Below are 17,526 nucleotides of genomic sequence, written 5' to 3' on the forward strand. Positions count from 1 at the left end.
TTTGAGTACAGAAATAAAAACAATAATAAAAATGTAGATTCACTTTAGGAGTGGAGTTTTCCTTAAAACATTTATGGTATCTCTTTCTCTATTGTTTTTTCATCAATAATAAATATATCTCCACCCTTTGTCTCCAAATTACTCCCAAGGCACAATTCAAGCAGATGTAGAGACAGAAATCTAATAGGCATTAGCTTGAATACTTTTATTTCCTAGGCGGAAAGAGCATTGGAATCAACAACATCACTCTATTGCAGGAGGACCAGTTGATGTCTCAGCAGTCTTGTCTAATGTTACTCTTAATTACCTCTAGAAAGTGACTTATGCATTTGTGAAATATTCAGGCGTGTTCCATAACATAACACTTTAAAGGTACAGTTCAGCCAAAACAAAAAAACATGCCTTGAAATGTACAGAAGGAACAAATTCTAATTGTGTAGGGATTCTATTTCTCATCTAAACATAGGATGCTACAGTTAATTTTTTCCCCATTTTGTTATGTTACAGCCTTATTCCAAAATGGATTAAATTCATTATTTTCTTCAAAATTCTAAAAACAATACCCAATAATGACAACATGAAAGAAGTTTAACAACGAAATGATTCAAACCTCCATCAGTACCCCATTAATTGACACCTCATCCCTTTTTAGAAATATCAAAAAAGGTTTTTTTTAAAGGTAAACCAAGCCTAAGAGAGTGGGATGTTAACGGTGCAATAAATCAAACTATATTCATATTAAAAAAATTACAAAATTTATTTATACATAGTTCATAAAAACAGAGCAGTGATCTGTATAATCATACTGAGGTTATATACAACTTTGTGGTCCAATAGATGGTAAAGTTGAGGTAGTTGCGATTGATTTATCCCGACATGTTTCGCTTAATGCTTCATCAGAGGATAAGCCAACTACCAACATAATAAATTCAAAAAGAGAAAACATAGATTAATTACACAAAGTACATTTCATTATACATAGTTCATACAGGTAATCGGCATATATAGTGTTTAAAGGACACGAGTAAGGTTCAAAAAAATGATGGAAATATGCTCACCCCCATTTTACCGACCCATTCGTACCCCAGGAAAAGTTATATGACTACCAGATGGATAGAAGAATGCAGGGCAACAAGTACAGCAGCCAGGCAATATAGCTGGAGAGGGCATAGACGGCGGCTAATTGGGACAGAAAAATTATATCATATGTCAGCCTACTATTTATACATAAGAGCTATGTTGTTATTTTATTTTATACTATAGTCAATATATAGGAGTAACCTATATATTGACTATAGTATAAAATAAAATAACAACATAGCTCTTATGTATAAATAGTAGGCTGACATATGATATAATTTTTCTGTCCCAATTAGCCGCCGTCTATGCCCTCTCCAGCTATATTGCCTGGCTGCTGTACTTGTTGCCCTGCATTCTTCTATCCATCTGGTAGTCATATAACTTTTCCTGGGGTACGAATGGGTCGGTAAAATGGGGGTGAGCATATTTCCATCATTTTTTTGAACCTTACTCGTGTCCTTTAAACACTATATATGCCGATTACCTGTATGAACTATGTATAATGAAATGTACTTTGTGTAATTAATCTATGTTTTCTCTTTTTGAATTTATTATGTTGGTAGTTGGCTTATCCTCTGATGAAGCATTAAGCGAAACATGTCGGGATAAATCAATCGCAACTACCTCAACTTTACCATCTATTGGACCACAAAGTTGTATATAACCTCAGTATGATTATACAGATCACTGCTCTGTTTTTATGAACTATGTATAAATAAATTTTGTAATTTTTTTAATATGAATATAGTTTGATTTATTGCACCGTTAACATCCCACTCTCTTAGGCTTGGTTTACCTTTAAAAAAAACCTTTTTTGATATGAAAGAAGTTTGTTTGAGATCTTTGCCAATGTAAAAAAAAATAAAAAGTGAAAAAATTCACATGTACATTCACAAGTATTCACAGCCTTTGCCATGACACTCAAAATTGAGCTCAGGTGCATCACTTTTCCACTGATAATCTTTGAGATGTTTCCACAACTCGATTTGAGTCCACTTGTGGTAAATTCAGTTGATTGGACATTATTTGTGTATCTATATAAGGTCACACAGTTTACCGTGCACGTCAGAGCACAAATCAAGCCATGAAGTCCAAGGAATTGTCTGTAGACAGGATTGTATCGAGGCAGAGATCTGGGGAATGGTACAGAAAAATTTCTGCAGCATTGAAGGTCCCAATGAGCACAGTGGCCTCCATCATTTGTAAATGGAAGAAGTTTAGAACCATCAGGATTCTTCCTATAGTGGGCCCCCATGAACAAAAAGTGTGATTGGGGGAGAAAGGTCTTAGTCAGGGAGGTGACCAAGAACCAGATGGTCACTTTGAGAAAGCCCCACTATTTCTCTGTGGAGAAAGGAGAATCTTCTAGAAGAACAACCATGTCTGCATCACTCAACCAATCAGGCCTGTATGATAGAGTGGCCAGATAGGCCAGACAGAAGCCACTCCTCAGTAAAAGGCACATGACAGCCCTCCTGGAGTTTGGCAAAAGGCACCTGAAGGACTCTCACATCATGAGAAAAGAAATGATCTGGTCTGATAAAACAAGATTGAACTCTTTGGCCTGAATTGCAAGCGTCATGTCTGGAGGAAACCAGGTACAGCTCATCACCTGGCCAATTCCATCCCTACAGTGAAGCATGGTGGTGGCAGCATCATGCTCTAGGGATGTTTTGTAGAGGCAGAAACTGGGAGACTAGTCAGGATCAAGGGAAAGATGAATGCAGCAATGTACAGAGATATCCTTGATGGAAAACTGCTCCAGAGCACTCTGGACCTCAGACTGGGGTGAAGGTTCATCTTCCAACAGGACAAAGACCCTAAGAACACAGCCAAGATAACAAAGGAGTGGCTATGGGACAACTCTGTGAATGTCCTTGAGTGGCCCAGCCAGAGCCCAGACTTAAACCCGATTGAACATCTCTGTAGAGAACTGGAAATGGCTGTGCACCAACGCTCCCCATCCAACCTGATGAAGCTTGAGAGGTCCTGTAAAGAAGAATGTGAGAAACTGCCCAAAAATAGGTGTGCCAAGCTTGTAGCATCATACTCAAAAAGACTTGAGGCTGTAATTGGTGCCAAAGGTGCTTCAACAAAGTATTGAGCAAAGGCTGTGAATACTTATGTACATGGGATTTTTTAGTTCTTTATATTTATTACATTTTGAGTAAAATAATGAATTTAATCCATTTTGGAATAAGACTGTAACTTAACAAAATGTGAAAAAAGTGAAGCTCTGTGAATACTTTCCGGATGCACTGTATGGCGTACCAATATTCTGAAAAAACTGTTATACAGTCACATGACTGGAACCTGCAGGTCTACATGTGATGAACTGGAAGTAGTTGAGGTATTAATTAATAAAACAGGACTCAATAAAGGTAAATTAAGGGAATTTGCAAACTTTAGTAAAAGTATACAGTAGTTAGTTGTCAGTATGCTCCTAATCTTAAAAATATTGTCCAAATGTTTATAAGTCAATATAGGAAAACAGAACAATAAAAATCTGTTTAATTGGAAGCAATAAAAATAATTTCAATTAATTTTATGTCAGCACAACACACAGAGCCAGGACTGTTGGGAAGTATGTAGACAGTATAGTCTTATCATATGATAGTGTGAATCAGCCATACAAAGTTAAATGGATAAGACAAACATATCTGGGTTTCGTTTTCAGTGCATTTTTAATTCAAAAATAACACTCAGCAGGAGACAGATCTTTTATTAATGCTTAAATGTCAATGTTAAAAATGCTAAATTCATTTAAATACTATGTTTGGGGGATGATCTAAATCTGACTGTGAATTCGCACATCTGTAAGATGAACTACAAAAGTAACATTTACAAATAAAAATAAAATACCATGCTGCTAAATAAAATAAAATGGTGATATATGACATTTCCCAATTGGATTGATTTTGCTGTAAAAAAATGGCATGGAGACCCCCCCAAATCAAACAAATGGCATAAGAATCTGAGCACTGCCCTGGGGGAAATGTTCTAATGCAAAAAAAATGACATATAGCAAGAATTTTTTTTAAATAATTAGTAAAGGGCTATCATAAAATTGTAAAATTCCTCTAAATAACATGCTTGGACGATGTTCTAATCCTGTCTGTGAAGTGACGTATCTGTAGGATGTAGTGCATACAATGTACTACAGCAGAAGTAAAATTCACAAGGGATGACAATTTAAATTGTTGGTAAATTATATTTCCCAGCTGCTTCATTCTAACATACATAGAAAAGCGATGGCAGAAAAAGACAGAGTAGTCCATCGAGTCTGCAGATTTTTTTTTATATATTTATTTTTTTGGTTGTTTTTTTTATTTATTTTTTGTTATTTTTTTTTATTTTCTTTTATTTTTTGTTTTGTTTTGTTTTTGCATTAACTTTATTTTCTGACTACAGATCTATATTTGTCCCAAGCATGTTTGAAGCCATTAACTGTTGACTGTCTCACTACCTCGGCTGGAAGTTTATTCCAAGCATCAACTACCCTTTCAGTAAAATAATACTTTCTAAGATTAGTTTTGAACTTTCCTCCAGTTAATTTGAGGTCATGTCCCCGTGGTTTTGATTTTAGTTCCATATTGAAAAAACTACCATCCTGAACCTTATTCACCCCTTGATGTATTTAAAGGTTTTAATCATGTCTCCCCTTTCCTTGTTTCCTCCAGACTGTACAATATTAAGTTCTTGAAGTCGCTCTCGATATGTTTTATCCCCTAAACCTTTCGCTGTTTTTGTTACTCCTCTCTGGAACTCGTTTTATCTTATCAATATCTTTGTGTAAGTGAGGTCTCCAGAACTGGACACAGTATACTAAATGAGGTCACACTGAAGATCTATACAGGGGAATCAGAACCTACTTCCTCCTGCTGGTGATCCCTCTAGTGATGCCTCCTAGAATTCTATTCGCTTTTCCCACACTGTCACACTGTTTTATTTTTTGCAATTTAGGAGAATAGTTTTCCCTGAGTGCATTATTTTACATTTTGAAACATTGAACTGCAGGCTCCACTGCTTTGACCAATCTTCCAGCAATTCCAAATCATGTTCCATGTTACAGACACCTTCAGGGATTTCAACCCTATTACACACCTTTGTGTCATCGGCAAAAAGACATACCTTGCCCAACACATCTTTAGTTATATCACTTACATATAGATTAAATAGAACAGGACCTAGCACTGGTGACTGCTCTCTGTTCCGAGTTAACCCCATGTACAACCACACTCTGATATCTATACTTTAGCCAACTGCATATCCACTGAACCACCCAAGGGTTAAAGTGATTGTAAAATCTAATTTGCTTTAGTTGAAAAATAACAAACATGTTATTCTTACCTTCCCTGTCAAATGGTTTTACACAGAGCAGTCCAGATCCTCCTCTTTTCGGGTTCCTCTTCGGCTCTCCCGGCCTCTCCCTCCTGTTTTTTTCCCCCACAGCAAGCAGCTTGCTATGGGGGCGCCCGAGCCAAGCCATTAAGACACGGAGCTGTGGCCTGGCCAACCCCTTTCTCTCCTCATTGGCTGACTTACTTTGATTGACAGCAGTAGGAGCCAATGGTGCTGCGCTGATGTCTCAGCCAATGAGGAGGGGAGGCCCGATCCTGCAAATTGCTATAGGTGTACGTCGGCACCTTAAAGGGTGATAGCAGGCATGCGCGATCACCCGCTGCACCGCGGGGAACCCGATGCACGTGGCCGGTGGCCACGATGGCCTCTGGCCACTCGTGATCGTGGGCACGAGAGCCAGAATGGGGATGTCAGGAAAGGCTGGCTGGGGACAGTGGTCTGTCGCCTGTCTGTGCATGCCTGCAGGTGCCTGGGCATGTGCGCAAGCGGGTGTGCATGGGTGCGCACGCGCGCGCGATTACCGGCACCGGGCGGGCTATTTAAACCCAGTTCTCCCTTCAGATCTTGCTGCTTGATCCACAGCGTTCCTAAGTCTATTACCTGAATCTGATCTGATCGTGTATGGGCCCGGCCTGACCTGTGTCCTTTCTTGCCTTCTGCCTGCCTCTGACCTCCAGCTTGTCTACGACTCTGCACCTGTCTAATCCTCTGGCCCATCCGTGCTCATCCATTACCGACCCGGCCTGTTCCACATTCCTGCCTCTGCCTGCTGCATTTGTTCCTGTACTGAGTGTCTGTTTTGACCTGGCTTGCCTGACTTTTCTGTGTGCCTGCTCCTGAGTGATCTACCTGTTCCTGTTGGTCTCCTGCTGTCTGCTGGTTCCTGTCCACTGCTACTGAGGCCTGCTTGTCCAGCTATAGTTCCCGAAGTCAGCCTGATACATCCTTCGACTGTTGATCCTGCCAGGCACTCGTGCTACCTTTAACTCCCGTGCCTCCTGTCACCACCATCAGGGGCCGTAAGTCGGGACGCAAGAGAGGTCTCCTTCTGCATTCTGGGCTCACCACTAGGTACGTGACAGGGGATGTGTGTATGTAAACACACAGATCCCTGTTCTGATAGGAGAGGAGGGACAGATCTGCTGTTCCTACTAATCAGGAACAGAGATCTGTCTCCTCCTCCAGTCAGTCCTATCCCCCCACAGTTAGAAATACACATGAGGGAACACATTTAACTCCTTGATCACCCCCCAGTGTTATCCAACCCCTTTGACCCATGTGTCGCCCAGAATACAGCGGGGGGGGCGGGAAGTGGCGTAGATATCCGCTGGTGGCTCGGGTATCTATGCCTGGAAGTGGGCGCAAAATACCTGTATTAGATGGGTACTTGCTCACCCCCTTCACCCTGAAAGGTGCCAAATGTGACACCGGAGGGGGGGAAGAACTGGAAAAGCGGAAGTTCCATTTTTGGGTGGAACTCCGCTTTAACTTGACTACAACTGATGTTACTCACTGGCCTGTAATTGCCAGCTATTACCTTGCTGCCCTTCATGTGGATAAGCACAATATTATCTATTCGCCAGTCATGGGGAACTTCTCCAGTTAGAAGAGATTGATTGAAAAGATCTGTTAATGGTCCAACAACTATATCTCAAAGTTCTCTTAGAACTCTGGGAAGAATACTATGAGGGCCCATTGCTTTATTACGTTTTTCAGAGCCAGTTCCTCTGCTACCTCTGTTTCCAGAAATCCTAAAAATGAGCAGTCATTACTAGAACCAATATGATTTCCCAAATTTTTATTGTTAGCACAATTTATTTCTCAGAAGACTGAACAGAAGTAAGTGTTTAACTGGTTTGCTACATCCAGGTCTCCCTCAAGCACATTTCTGTTGTGTGAACCGCATCTACCTTGATCACTGCATGTGTCCTCTGGTGTCATTTTGGATATTTTCATATTCCAATAAATTTTACTTGGAGCCCACGTGAGATGCAGTTGTTTCTTATTTTGACAACTCCCTCAAAATATGTGTTGTGCCCATTTTTCATTTTAGTGATCCCATTATATTTTTTCCTTCTATCCTTAATATACCTACAAAAAGGTTTTATCCCCTTTCTTAATATATTTTCTCCTCTTTCTGTGCTTTGGCAGCACTGATAATGTGTTTGGCCTACTTTTGTCTATTTTTATACTCCTCAGCTATACCTTCTGTTCCTTTGAATCTTTTATATGCAATTTTTTCCCCCTTACTATTCTACTTCTTTAGTGATCCATATTGTTTTTTTCTTCTGTTTATTCCTACTAACTTGCCTGACATATAATATAGCTGCCTCCAGGATGGTAGAATTTAATAGTGCCCACCGATTACTTACTTCTGTCATTTTATTCCAAAGTTTCAATTCATTTTTTAGAAATTTCCCCATTTTAGCAAAATTTGTCCTTTTAAAAACGAAAACATTTGTTTTTGTTTATAATTTTTCAGTTCTTGTTTTACTATCAAACCAAACACATAGGTGATCACTAGAAGTCTAATTCTCTCACCCCAGCCTCGGACAGTCGATCTCCATTTGTCAGTAATTTGTCTAGAATATGATCCCCTCAGGTTGTTTTTTTTTACTCACTGTTATAGGCTGGGTTCACACATATGCAAATTGGATGTGGGTTACCCCGCATCCAATTTGCATGACAGGCAATTGTGACCGCCTCTCACTGAAGCCTGTTTACACATGTCTGGGGTAGGTGCGGTCCGGATTGAAGAAGGGTCTGGTGCATCTTTGGGTCCGGGTTCAGGTGTGAATTCAGGCTAAAATTCAGACCTAAATCGTATCTGAACTGGTATAAAGGAACACACCAGACCCCATGCTGTGAACTGTGGCCTCACATATGTGAACCCGGCCTTAGAGAAACCCCATTCAGTGATCCCATTACATCCCTGCTCCTGTTTGTAATAGCAGTTTGAGAATCAACACACATGTGAATGATCCCTTACTCTGGTGCAGGCACAGGTGTGGAGGGCACTGCCTGGTTTATGAGTTTATCAGAGCCCTGAGGCACATCTACACATGCGCAGAAGGGGTTTCCATGCATTTGCAGACATAAAGAGGTTTGAGACTTCCATACTTGCTCTACCTTTCTGCCTGCATATGTGTAGATGTGCTGGCGGGCTCTGCTGTGCCCCAAGTCCTGCTGCACATCTGGGCATACACAGAATCCTGATGGGGGGAGCAAACATTATTCTCACCTAGGCTATTAAGTTAGGAACTAACTAAAAAAAAATAATTCAAATGTGAGAGAGCGGGGGAAAGGCTGAGGAAAGTGGATTTGTATTTAGCATGAAGGTCTGCTTGAAACTATAATTCTTTCATAGGTACATCTACATAAACATAGTGAAGAAAGATCAGGCATTTCAGAGCTCGAATGTCAGTAAGCATAGATAAGACATTTTAGAGAATGTAATCCCAGAAACTGGACTCAAAGCAACCATATTGCTTGATGGACCTGATATTACCAGACACTAGTTATAAAGACCAAGAAACTAATTTACAGGAAGGTGATAACAATGGTATCATTCATAACTACTAAAAAAAAACAAGCATTTTTTTTTGTCTGACTACAGTGTGCCTTTATGTTTAAATGTTATTGGTTTCATAATGAACAGAATAATAAGTAATTTGAAAATCTTACATTTCCTTCCATCTCACAAGAGATTTTTATTAGTTTCGGAAATGTCTGCTGCACCTAAAAGACATTTTTAAAGTAGCTTGACAATTCCCAAATGATCATCCACAATTAAATCCATTAAGAGGGAAGACAGTCATTTACGGATTAGAAGGATAATGTGTTGTTCTCTCCATTATCGAGGTTCAAATTATAGCATTTAGGGGAAATTGTCATAAATGTGTTGTGTTTGTTCTCCATTATCTCTCAGACCATTGGAAGTTACATTTGAACTCATTATAATTTTTTTTTCTTCTATCCTTATCTTTATCTGTAGGCAATTACTTTAAAATTATATGTCTATGTACTAGTATTTTGCATACATTTGTTAATATAACATATGTATTATCTTATATACTGTATTCTACATGAATCATGTAAGTAAACAAAATGAATTGTGAATGGGACTGGAAAAATAAAATGGTGATTCCTTCTGGGAGCTAGTGTGTGTTTCAGGCTAAACAGTTTGGTGTAGGGAAAGTTGGATTCTGATGATCATCAGTTGTAAGAGCTGCAAGCGTCAAAAGCCCAGGGGTTTTGTTGTTGGTTCTCAGCAGTTGGAATAGGAGAGCAGTGGTCTGTTGGGTGTGGTCATTGCTCATCATTCCAAGGAGGTAGTAAAGTTTTGCATGCAGTCTAATGTGCTCATTTATGTGATAAGTGTCAAGGGTGGGTAGATGATTAGCAGTCTCAGGTTGGTCATCATTACAGGGAGAAGTCATGGGGGATTAACAGGCTGGCTTGGAGACATGGGTGGACATCAGTCCAGTATGGGTGATGGGTGCTAATTAGTCCCAAGGGAGTCAGGTGAGACAGGCTATCAGTCTATGTGGTGGGTGTGGGCCGGAGGTGATGAATCATGGCTGCTTATCAGTTGAAGGCAGTAATAGATGACCATCACTGAAAGGCAGACTTTCATTAGGTATTGGTCTAGATTTGTTTTCGGGTGCTTATTAGTCAGCAGAGTTGATGACTTGGGTTTCAGTTATTCATCAGCCTATGGGAAGTCAACGGTGATCATCACTACGGGGAAGGGACTCATAGGCGTTCTTCAGTATGGGATTTAACAGCTGCCTGTCATTTCCTGGGAACCAGAATTGGCTTACCTTTATAAAAAAAAATCTAACAAATGTAAATTGTATATCTATAGTATGAAAGCTCTGTATCTTGCAAAGCTGTTAACATTAATGGCTTATTATTTGGATGTGTGTGTTACTGTGAAAGAAACAAATGGTTAGCAATTGATGGGGCCCACTCTCTTGTTTGTTTCTTGTAAATATTATGTTTTGCTATACAACCCTATATACCTATATTAGGAACCTTTTTATGTAATATGTTACTAGTGCCGCTTATATACATATACGGTATATACATTAATTTAAAATAGCATTACAAAAGATGATGATTCGAGGTATAAATAAAGTTTGCAAGCCTTTGCTAATGCAATATGCAGATACTGAATAAAAAAACCTTATTTATAATGGAGCGTGGATATCACTTTCTACTCTCAGTCATATTCTGCTTGTAGGCAGGCTGTAGGGAGCTGCCCGCAAAGGGAATGTACTATGTTATTAAACTAGCTAGTCTGGCCAGGTTAGGGAAAGGTTAATGCTGGTTCTGCAGTTCCCACTCATTCTGGGCTCTGCATCTTTCCCTGTGTTGTTATAAAAGGGGGGAGGGCTGCGCTCATGGGGAGTCTGCATAGGAAGAAGACAGAGACAATAAGATGTAATCTCCAGCTGCTTTACAGGCAGGGCTCTGCTACAGCTCTAGCCACATGGGAACAGAAGCATGAGGCTCACAGAAGAAGATGTAACACTTTACAGCCATCAGTCACCCAGCAACTCCTTGGGCTATTCTGCCACAGCATGAACTTGTCCCAAGTAGTGGACTCTTGCCTTTGCAAGGTATGCGGAGGCAGTCACACTCTAGATTAGCTAGTTTGGGATCGATGCATTGAACTTTGTTTTCACTTAACTTGTTATGCTGCAGAGCTTTTAGTAAATTTTGTTAACTGAGCCTGGTCTGAGGTCACTAAAGAGGTGAATCAGTGTCCTACGGCAGATACACAACTTTGGGTCAGTAAAGCACATATGGGGTATGAAGCAGGTCAGGGTAACGCAAGGGGTTAACTCAGCAAAGCAAGGAAGCGTAAATTCATTGCTAAGGGTAACCAAGTACAAGTTCAAGACACACAGCAACCAGTTGTTAAGTGTGGCACCTGGTAAAGTGACAGGACCTCCGGTAACAAGGAGGTCAATGTCTCACTCCCTCCATAGCAGTCGATATCCCAAAGCAACTGGATCCAAACCCATGTTACAGTGATCTATGGTCTGGTCAGGAGGTATGCAAAGTGGAAGAGTTCCTAAATGCCTGTATGAGGTCTATGCTATGTGCACAGCTGGACCCTATGCGAGGTAACAAAAGTATGCTAGACTGGTGGAGTAGGTGCAGACTCAGCATGTCCCTCCTAATGCAAACATATAAGTTACAGTGTGTAGTGAGATGGGACAAGTCTCTTTTCAGAGGAACTCTGTACTTTAATTGCATCACACAGTGAAGGCTCATCTCTAAGTTGGGGAGCCACCTAGTCCCAGGCATTCGCCGTAGCCCAAGAACCCTGTGGGCTTGCAGCTCTGAGGAGTTGGCAAGGATACTCCTGCTCCGCACCGCCCACGTGCCGGGGTAAGCAAAGCGCAGTCCACATTTTTCGGCCCAATCATAAAATGCTGGCCAGTGTGTAGTATGTGTTGCCCCATCGAGTTCTTTCTGCTTAACACAGCAAACAGAGCTCAACAACTAAAGGAGACTTGGGTATGTTCCTTTGACAGGTTACATGAAATGCTTTTTTCTTTGTTTATTAAATAAAAGCTCTATTTTTTTATATTAGGCCCTGCTGGCTTTAAACCTCCTAAGCAAATCACACTGCTGCAGAATATGCCGGTGCTACATAAATAAAAAGCAAATGAAAAAATAAACTCACCAGAGTCCAAGCATTACTCTAGACTGCTGTTAAGTTAAAAAGGATCACTCAAAAAGGATTTAAAGATGTTTGAGTAAAACAGAAAAAAAAATAAACATTTTCAATAACAGGAAAATGAAAAACACCATCTGCATTTACCTTTATAATATTCATTAGTATATGCTGCGTTAACCAATTCTTCCAATTTACCAGATGTCTCATCAGCTTCCAGCAATTTAGGAATGGTATCATTCATTCCATTCTGAAGATTCCACATGGCCTTTATTAAACATGTCTTCCCCGTGTCAGGATCTGGACATTAAAAAGAAGTATGAAAATCAAGACGGATTTATTTGTAGGTTTTAAAGAACATTCTAGCTGAAACTCATTTTCCAGTAAATTTCCAGTAAACAAAATAATTGAGAGAGAACATGACAGATATATAGACTTACAAAGCCTAGCAGCTCAGGTACAATGAGAAAAAACACAAGATACAAAGGGGTTGATTTACTAAAGGCAAATAGACTGTGCACTTTGCAAATGCAGCTCCACCAATTTTCCCCAGAGCTTAGTGACTGCAGTAGAGCCTCACTTTGTAATGAATACCCAATCAGGTGCAAGGAAAATAAAAAAAAACAGTATTTTTGCTCGCAGATGATTAGATGATGGAAATCAGCAGAGCTTCACCACATTCTCTAAGCTCTGGGGAAAATGTGTGCAACTGTGCTTGCAAAATAAAGTCTATTTGCCTTTAACTGCTTGCCGACAGGCAGCCGTCATTACACTGCAGCAGGTCGGCACAATCTCACGAACCGTCGTAGCTGTAAGTTGGTCCCTTTAAGCGGGATAGCAGGCACGCGCCTTCTGCACTGCGGGGGTGCCAATGTGCGTGGGTACGAGAGGCAAAACAGGGACGTGTGTATGTAAACACACAAATCCCTGTTCTGTGAGGAGAGGAGAGACAGATTGTGAGTCCTTACTAGCTAGGAACAACGATCTGTAATTTCCTCCAGTCACTCCCATCCCCCTACAGTTAGAACACACACTAGAGAACACAGTTAATCCCTTGCTCGCACCCTAGTGTTAACCCCTTCCCTGCCAGTGACATTTACATGGTAATCAGTGCATTTTTATAGCACTGATCGCTGGATTATTGTCAATGGTCCCAAAAATGTGTCAAAAGTGTCCGATCTGTCCGTCATAATGTCCTGATAAAAATCGCTGATCAATGCCAAAATAAAATAATAATAAAAATGCCATAAATCTTTCCCTATTTTGTAGACGCTATAACTTTTGTGCAAACCAATCAATATACGCTTATTGCAATTTTTATTGCCAAAAATATGTAGAAGAATACATATTGGCCTAAACTGAGGAAAAAAATTAGCTTTTTTTGGGGATATTTATTATAGCAAAAAGTACAAAATATTGTGTTTTTTTCAAAATTTTGTTTATAGCGCAAAAAATAAAAACCACAGAGATGATGAAATACCACCAAGAGAAAGCCCTATTTGTGGGAAAAAAAGAACGTCAATTTTGTTTGGGTACAGCATCGCATGACGGCGCAATTGTCAGTTAAAACTACGCAGTGCCGTATCGCTAAAAATGGCCTGGTCATTGAGCAGCCAAATCTTCCTGGGCTGAAGTGGATAATAAATCAACCCCAAACTGTCTTGGACGGGTTTGTTGCCCATAGCAACCAATCAGAATCTCCTTTTCACATCTCATGCAATAAAACAGGATGATTGGGAAAAATGTATTTGCAGCTATGGATAATAAGAACAGTTCTTTTGTCTGATTTGTAGAATAAATAGCAATATGGGCATGAGCAATCTTGGCTACAGTACAATGCATGCACGACATTCCAAAAAATAATAATTCACAGCAAAATACAAATCTTTGAGTGTATCTATAGGAAAAACTTTTTAGGTGATTTTGGATTGAGTAGAAGTTAGTCAAACCCTTATTCATTTTTTTACTGTCATCTGCGTCCTTTTGCAGAATGTCACAGAGATGCAACAACAAGCGAATGGAAATCCTTTCTTTGATAGTTGTCATCATTTCTAGATTTCTACTCTTCTCATGTTGTAGTGTAATTTTGGATTTTCTATTGGTTTTTGTACTGGTGACCAAGGTGACCAAAGAATGGAATATGACTCATGCATGGCCTCTGAAGGAATGCATTTAAGATACAGTATCTCACAAAAGTGAGTACACCCCTCACATTTTTGTAAATATTTTATTATATCTTTTCATGTGACAACACTGAATACATTATACTTTGTTATGATGTAAAGTAGTGAATGTACAGCTTGTATAACAGTGTAATTTTGCTGTCCCCTCAAAATAACTCAACACATTAACCACTTTCAGACCGGACCATTTTGCTGGTAAATGACCAGAGGTCTTTTTACACTTTGGCACTGCGCTGCTTTAACTGGTAATTGCGCGGTCATGCAATGTTGTACCCAAACAAAATTTGCGTCCTTTTCTTCCCACAAATAGAGCTTTCTTTTGATGGTATTTGATTGCCTCTGCGATTTTTATTTTTTGCGATATAAACGTAAAAAGACCGCAAATTTTGAAAAAAAATGATATTTTCTACTTTTTGTTATTAGAAAAATCCAATAAACTCAATTTTAGTCATACATTTAGGCCAAAATGTATTCAGCCACATGTCTTTGGTAAAAAAAAAGTCAATAATTGTATATTTATTGGTTTGCGCAAAAGTTGTCACATCTACAAACTAAGGTACGTTTTCTGGAATTTACGCAGCTTTTAGTTTACGACTGCCTATCTCATTTCTTGAGGTGCTAAAATGGCAGGGCAGTACAAAACCCCCCCAAATGACCCCATTTTGGAAAGTAGACCCCCTAAGGAAATTGATAAGAGGCATGTTGAGCCCATTGAATATTTTATTTTTTTGCCTCAAGCGATTGAATAATGACAAAAAAAAATTTTTTTTTTTTTTTTTACACAAAGTTGTCACTAAATGATATATTGCTCACACATGCTATGGGCGTATGTGAAATGACACCCCAAAATAAATTCTGCTGCTTCTCCTGAGTACGGGAATACCACATATGTGGGACTTTTTGGGAGCCTAGCCGCGTACGGGGCCCCGAAAACCAAGCACCGCCTTCAGGCTTTCTAAGGGCGTAAATTTTTGAGTTCACTTCTCACTACCTATTACAGTTTTGAAGGCCATAAAATGCCAAGATGGCACAAAACCCCCACAAATGACCCCATTTTAGAAAGTAGACACCCCAAGCTATTTGCTGAGAGGCATGTTGAGTCCATGGAATATTTTATATTTTGCCACAAGTTGCGGGAAAATTACAAACTTTTTTTTTTTTTTTTTTTTTCACAAAGTTGTCACTAAATGATATATTGCTCACGCATGCCATGGGCATATGTGAAATGACACCCCAAAATAAATTCTGCTGCTTCTCCTGAGTACGGGGATACCACATATGTGGGACTTTTTGGGAGCCTAGCCGCGTACGGGGCCCCGAAAACCAAGCACCGCCTTCAGGCTTTCTAAGGGCGTTACAGTTTTGAAGGCCATAAAATGCCAAGATGGCACAAACCCCCCCCCAAATGACCCCATTTTGGAAAGTAGACACCCCTAAATTTAGGGGTACACTAGTGAGACTAGGTAATAAATGGCGGGTGCCCTGAAACTATAAAAAAATAACTAACCAACCAGCGTCACCTGTAACAGTTATATGGTGATCACTGGTGAAAGGGTTAACTAGGGGGCAATCAGGGGGCTTTATGCGGTAGTATATGGGGGTCCCTGGCGCTATAAAAAGCTGCGGCGAACCTAAATACCTACCTGCCTAACTAGCGTCACCTGTGACACTAATACAGCGATCAGAAAAACGATCGCTTATTAGGCTGGGTTCACACTGGAGCGATGCGGGAACGCCACGAATGCGCGGCGGGTTCCCGCATCGCATGCCTCCCGGCGGCAGTTCACACTGCCCTATGCGAACTGCTGGGAGTGTCAGTGAAATGTTAATGACACCCCCAGATCAGTTCGCATATCGCAGTGCGATCTGCAAACTTGGATCGCATGGTGTGAACACCCATGCGATCCGATTCTGCTGCGGACCAAAAAAAGGGTCCCGTGCGAGTTTGCGGCGGGTGCGGCGGGTGCGACACGAATTCAGCCATACTATCTGTATAGCTGAACTCGAATCGCACAGAGATCGGATGTGATTTGCACTGCAGTGCGGTGCGAATCACATCCGTTCTCATAAACCGCTGCAATGTGAACCCAGCCTTAGTGACACTGGCGACGGGGGGTGATCACGGGGTTAAACCTTTATTGGGGGGGTTAGGGGGGTACCTTAGAACTAAAGGGGGCTAACCCTAACTGCCCTAACAGTTATTAGTCACAAATGACACCCGCCGGGTGATCAGGGGGTTAAACCTTTATTAGGTAATAAATGGCGGGTGCCCTGAAACTATAAAAAAATAACTAACCAACCAGCGTCACCTGTAACAGTTATATGGTGATCACTGGTGAAAGGGTTAACTAGGGGGCAATCAGGGGGCTTTATGCGGTAGTATATGGGGGTCCCTGGCGCTATAAAAAGCTGCGGCGAACCTAAATACCTACCTGCCTAACTAGCGTCACCTGTGACACTAATACGGCGATCAGAAAAATGATCGCTTATTAGGCTGGGTTCACACTGGAGCGATGCGGAAACGCCGCGAATCCGCGGCGGGTTCCCGCATCGCATGCCTCCCGGCGGCAGTTCACACTGCCCTATGCGAACTGCTGGGAGTGTCAGTGAAATGATACTGACACCCCCAGATCAGTTCGCATATCGCAGTGCGATCTGCAAACTCGGATCGCATGGTGTGAACACCCATGCGATCCGATTCTGCTGCGGGCCAAAAAAAGGGTCCCGTGCGAATTTGCGGCGAGTGCGGCGGGTGTGGCGGGTGCGGCGGGTGCGGCGAATGGCTGAACTCGAATCGCACAGAGATCGGATGTGATTTGCACTGCAGTGCGGTGCGAATCACATTCGTTCTCATAAACCGCTGCAATGTGAACCCAGCCTTAGTGACACTGGCGACGGGGGGTGATCACGGGATTAAACCTTTATTGGGGGGGTTAGGGGGGTACATTAGAACTAAAGGGGGCTAACCCTAACTGCCCTAACAGTTATTACAGTCACAAATGACACCAATGCAAAAAAAAAAAAAAAAAAATGACATTGGTGTCACTGTGACTGGGGGGCAGGGGTAATTGGGGGGGTGATCGGGGGGTAAAGGGGGGGTGTGAGTGTGCCTGGCATGTTCTACTGTGTGTGTAGAGTGTTGGTGCAACTCACCGATCCGTTCTCCTCCGTGTCGGAACGAAAAATACCGACACGGAGGAGAGAATACAT

At 41.1% G+C, this 17,526-nt stretch overlaps 1 protein-coding gene and 2 long non-coding RNA genes across 5 annotated transcripts in view; 1 reads left to right on the plus strand and 2 right to left on the minus strand.

The window, feature by feature from the left end:
- LOC143981982 (transient receptor potential cation channel subfamily V member 1-like) overlaps positions 1–17,526 on the minus strand; it is a 116,803-nt gene that overhangs the window by 51,175 nt on the left and 48,102 nt on the right. For all 3 annotated transcript variants that reach the window (XM_077480277.1, XM_077480276.1, XM_077480275.1), the window contains exon 4: positions 12,281–12,433. In XM_077480277.1, the coding sequence (XP_077336403.1) occupies positions 12,281–12,433 (153 nt within the window). The remainder of the gene's footprint in view (positions 1–12,280; positions 12,434–17,526) is intronic.
- On the minus strand, positions 744–1,270 carry LOC143981984 (uncharacterized). The gene is made up of 2 exons (XR_013274393.1): positions 1,059–1,270; positions 744–912 (listed from the first exon to the last, which is right to left on the minus strand). It is a non-coding gene; the product is annotated as an uncharacterized LOC143981984 (long non-coding RNA).
- Positions 1,298–1,812, plus strand: LOC143981985 (uncharacterized). The gene is made up of 2 exons (XR_013274394.1): positions 1,298–1,497; positions 1,644–1,812. It is a non-coding gene; the product is annotated as an uncharacterized LOC143981985 (long non-coding RNA).

The sequence above is a fragment of the Lithobates pipiens genome, unplaced genomic scaffold (genome assembly GCF_037356315.1).
Source record: "Lithobates pipiens isolate NorthernLeopardFrog02 unplaced genomic scaffold, aLitPip1_a1.2 Scaffold_16, whole genome shotgun sequence".
NCBI classification, from domain to species: Eukaryota; Metazoa; Chordata; class Amphibia; order Anura; family Ranidae; genus Lithobates; species Lithobates pipiens.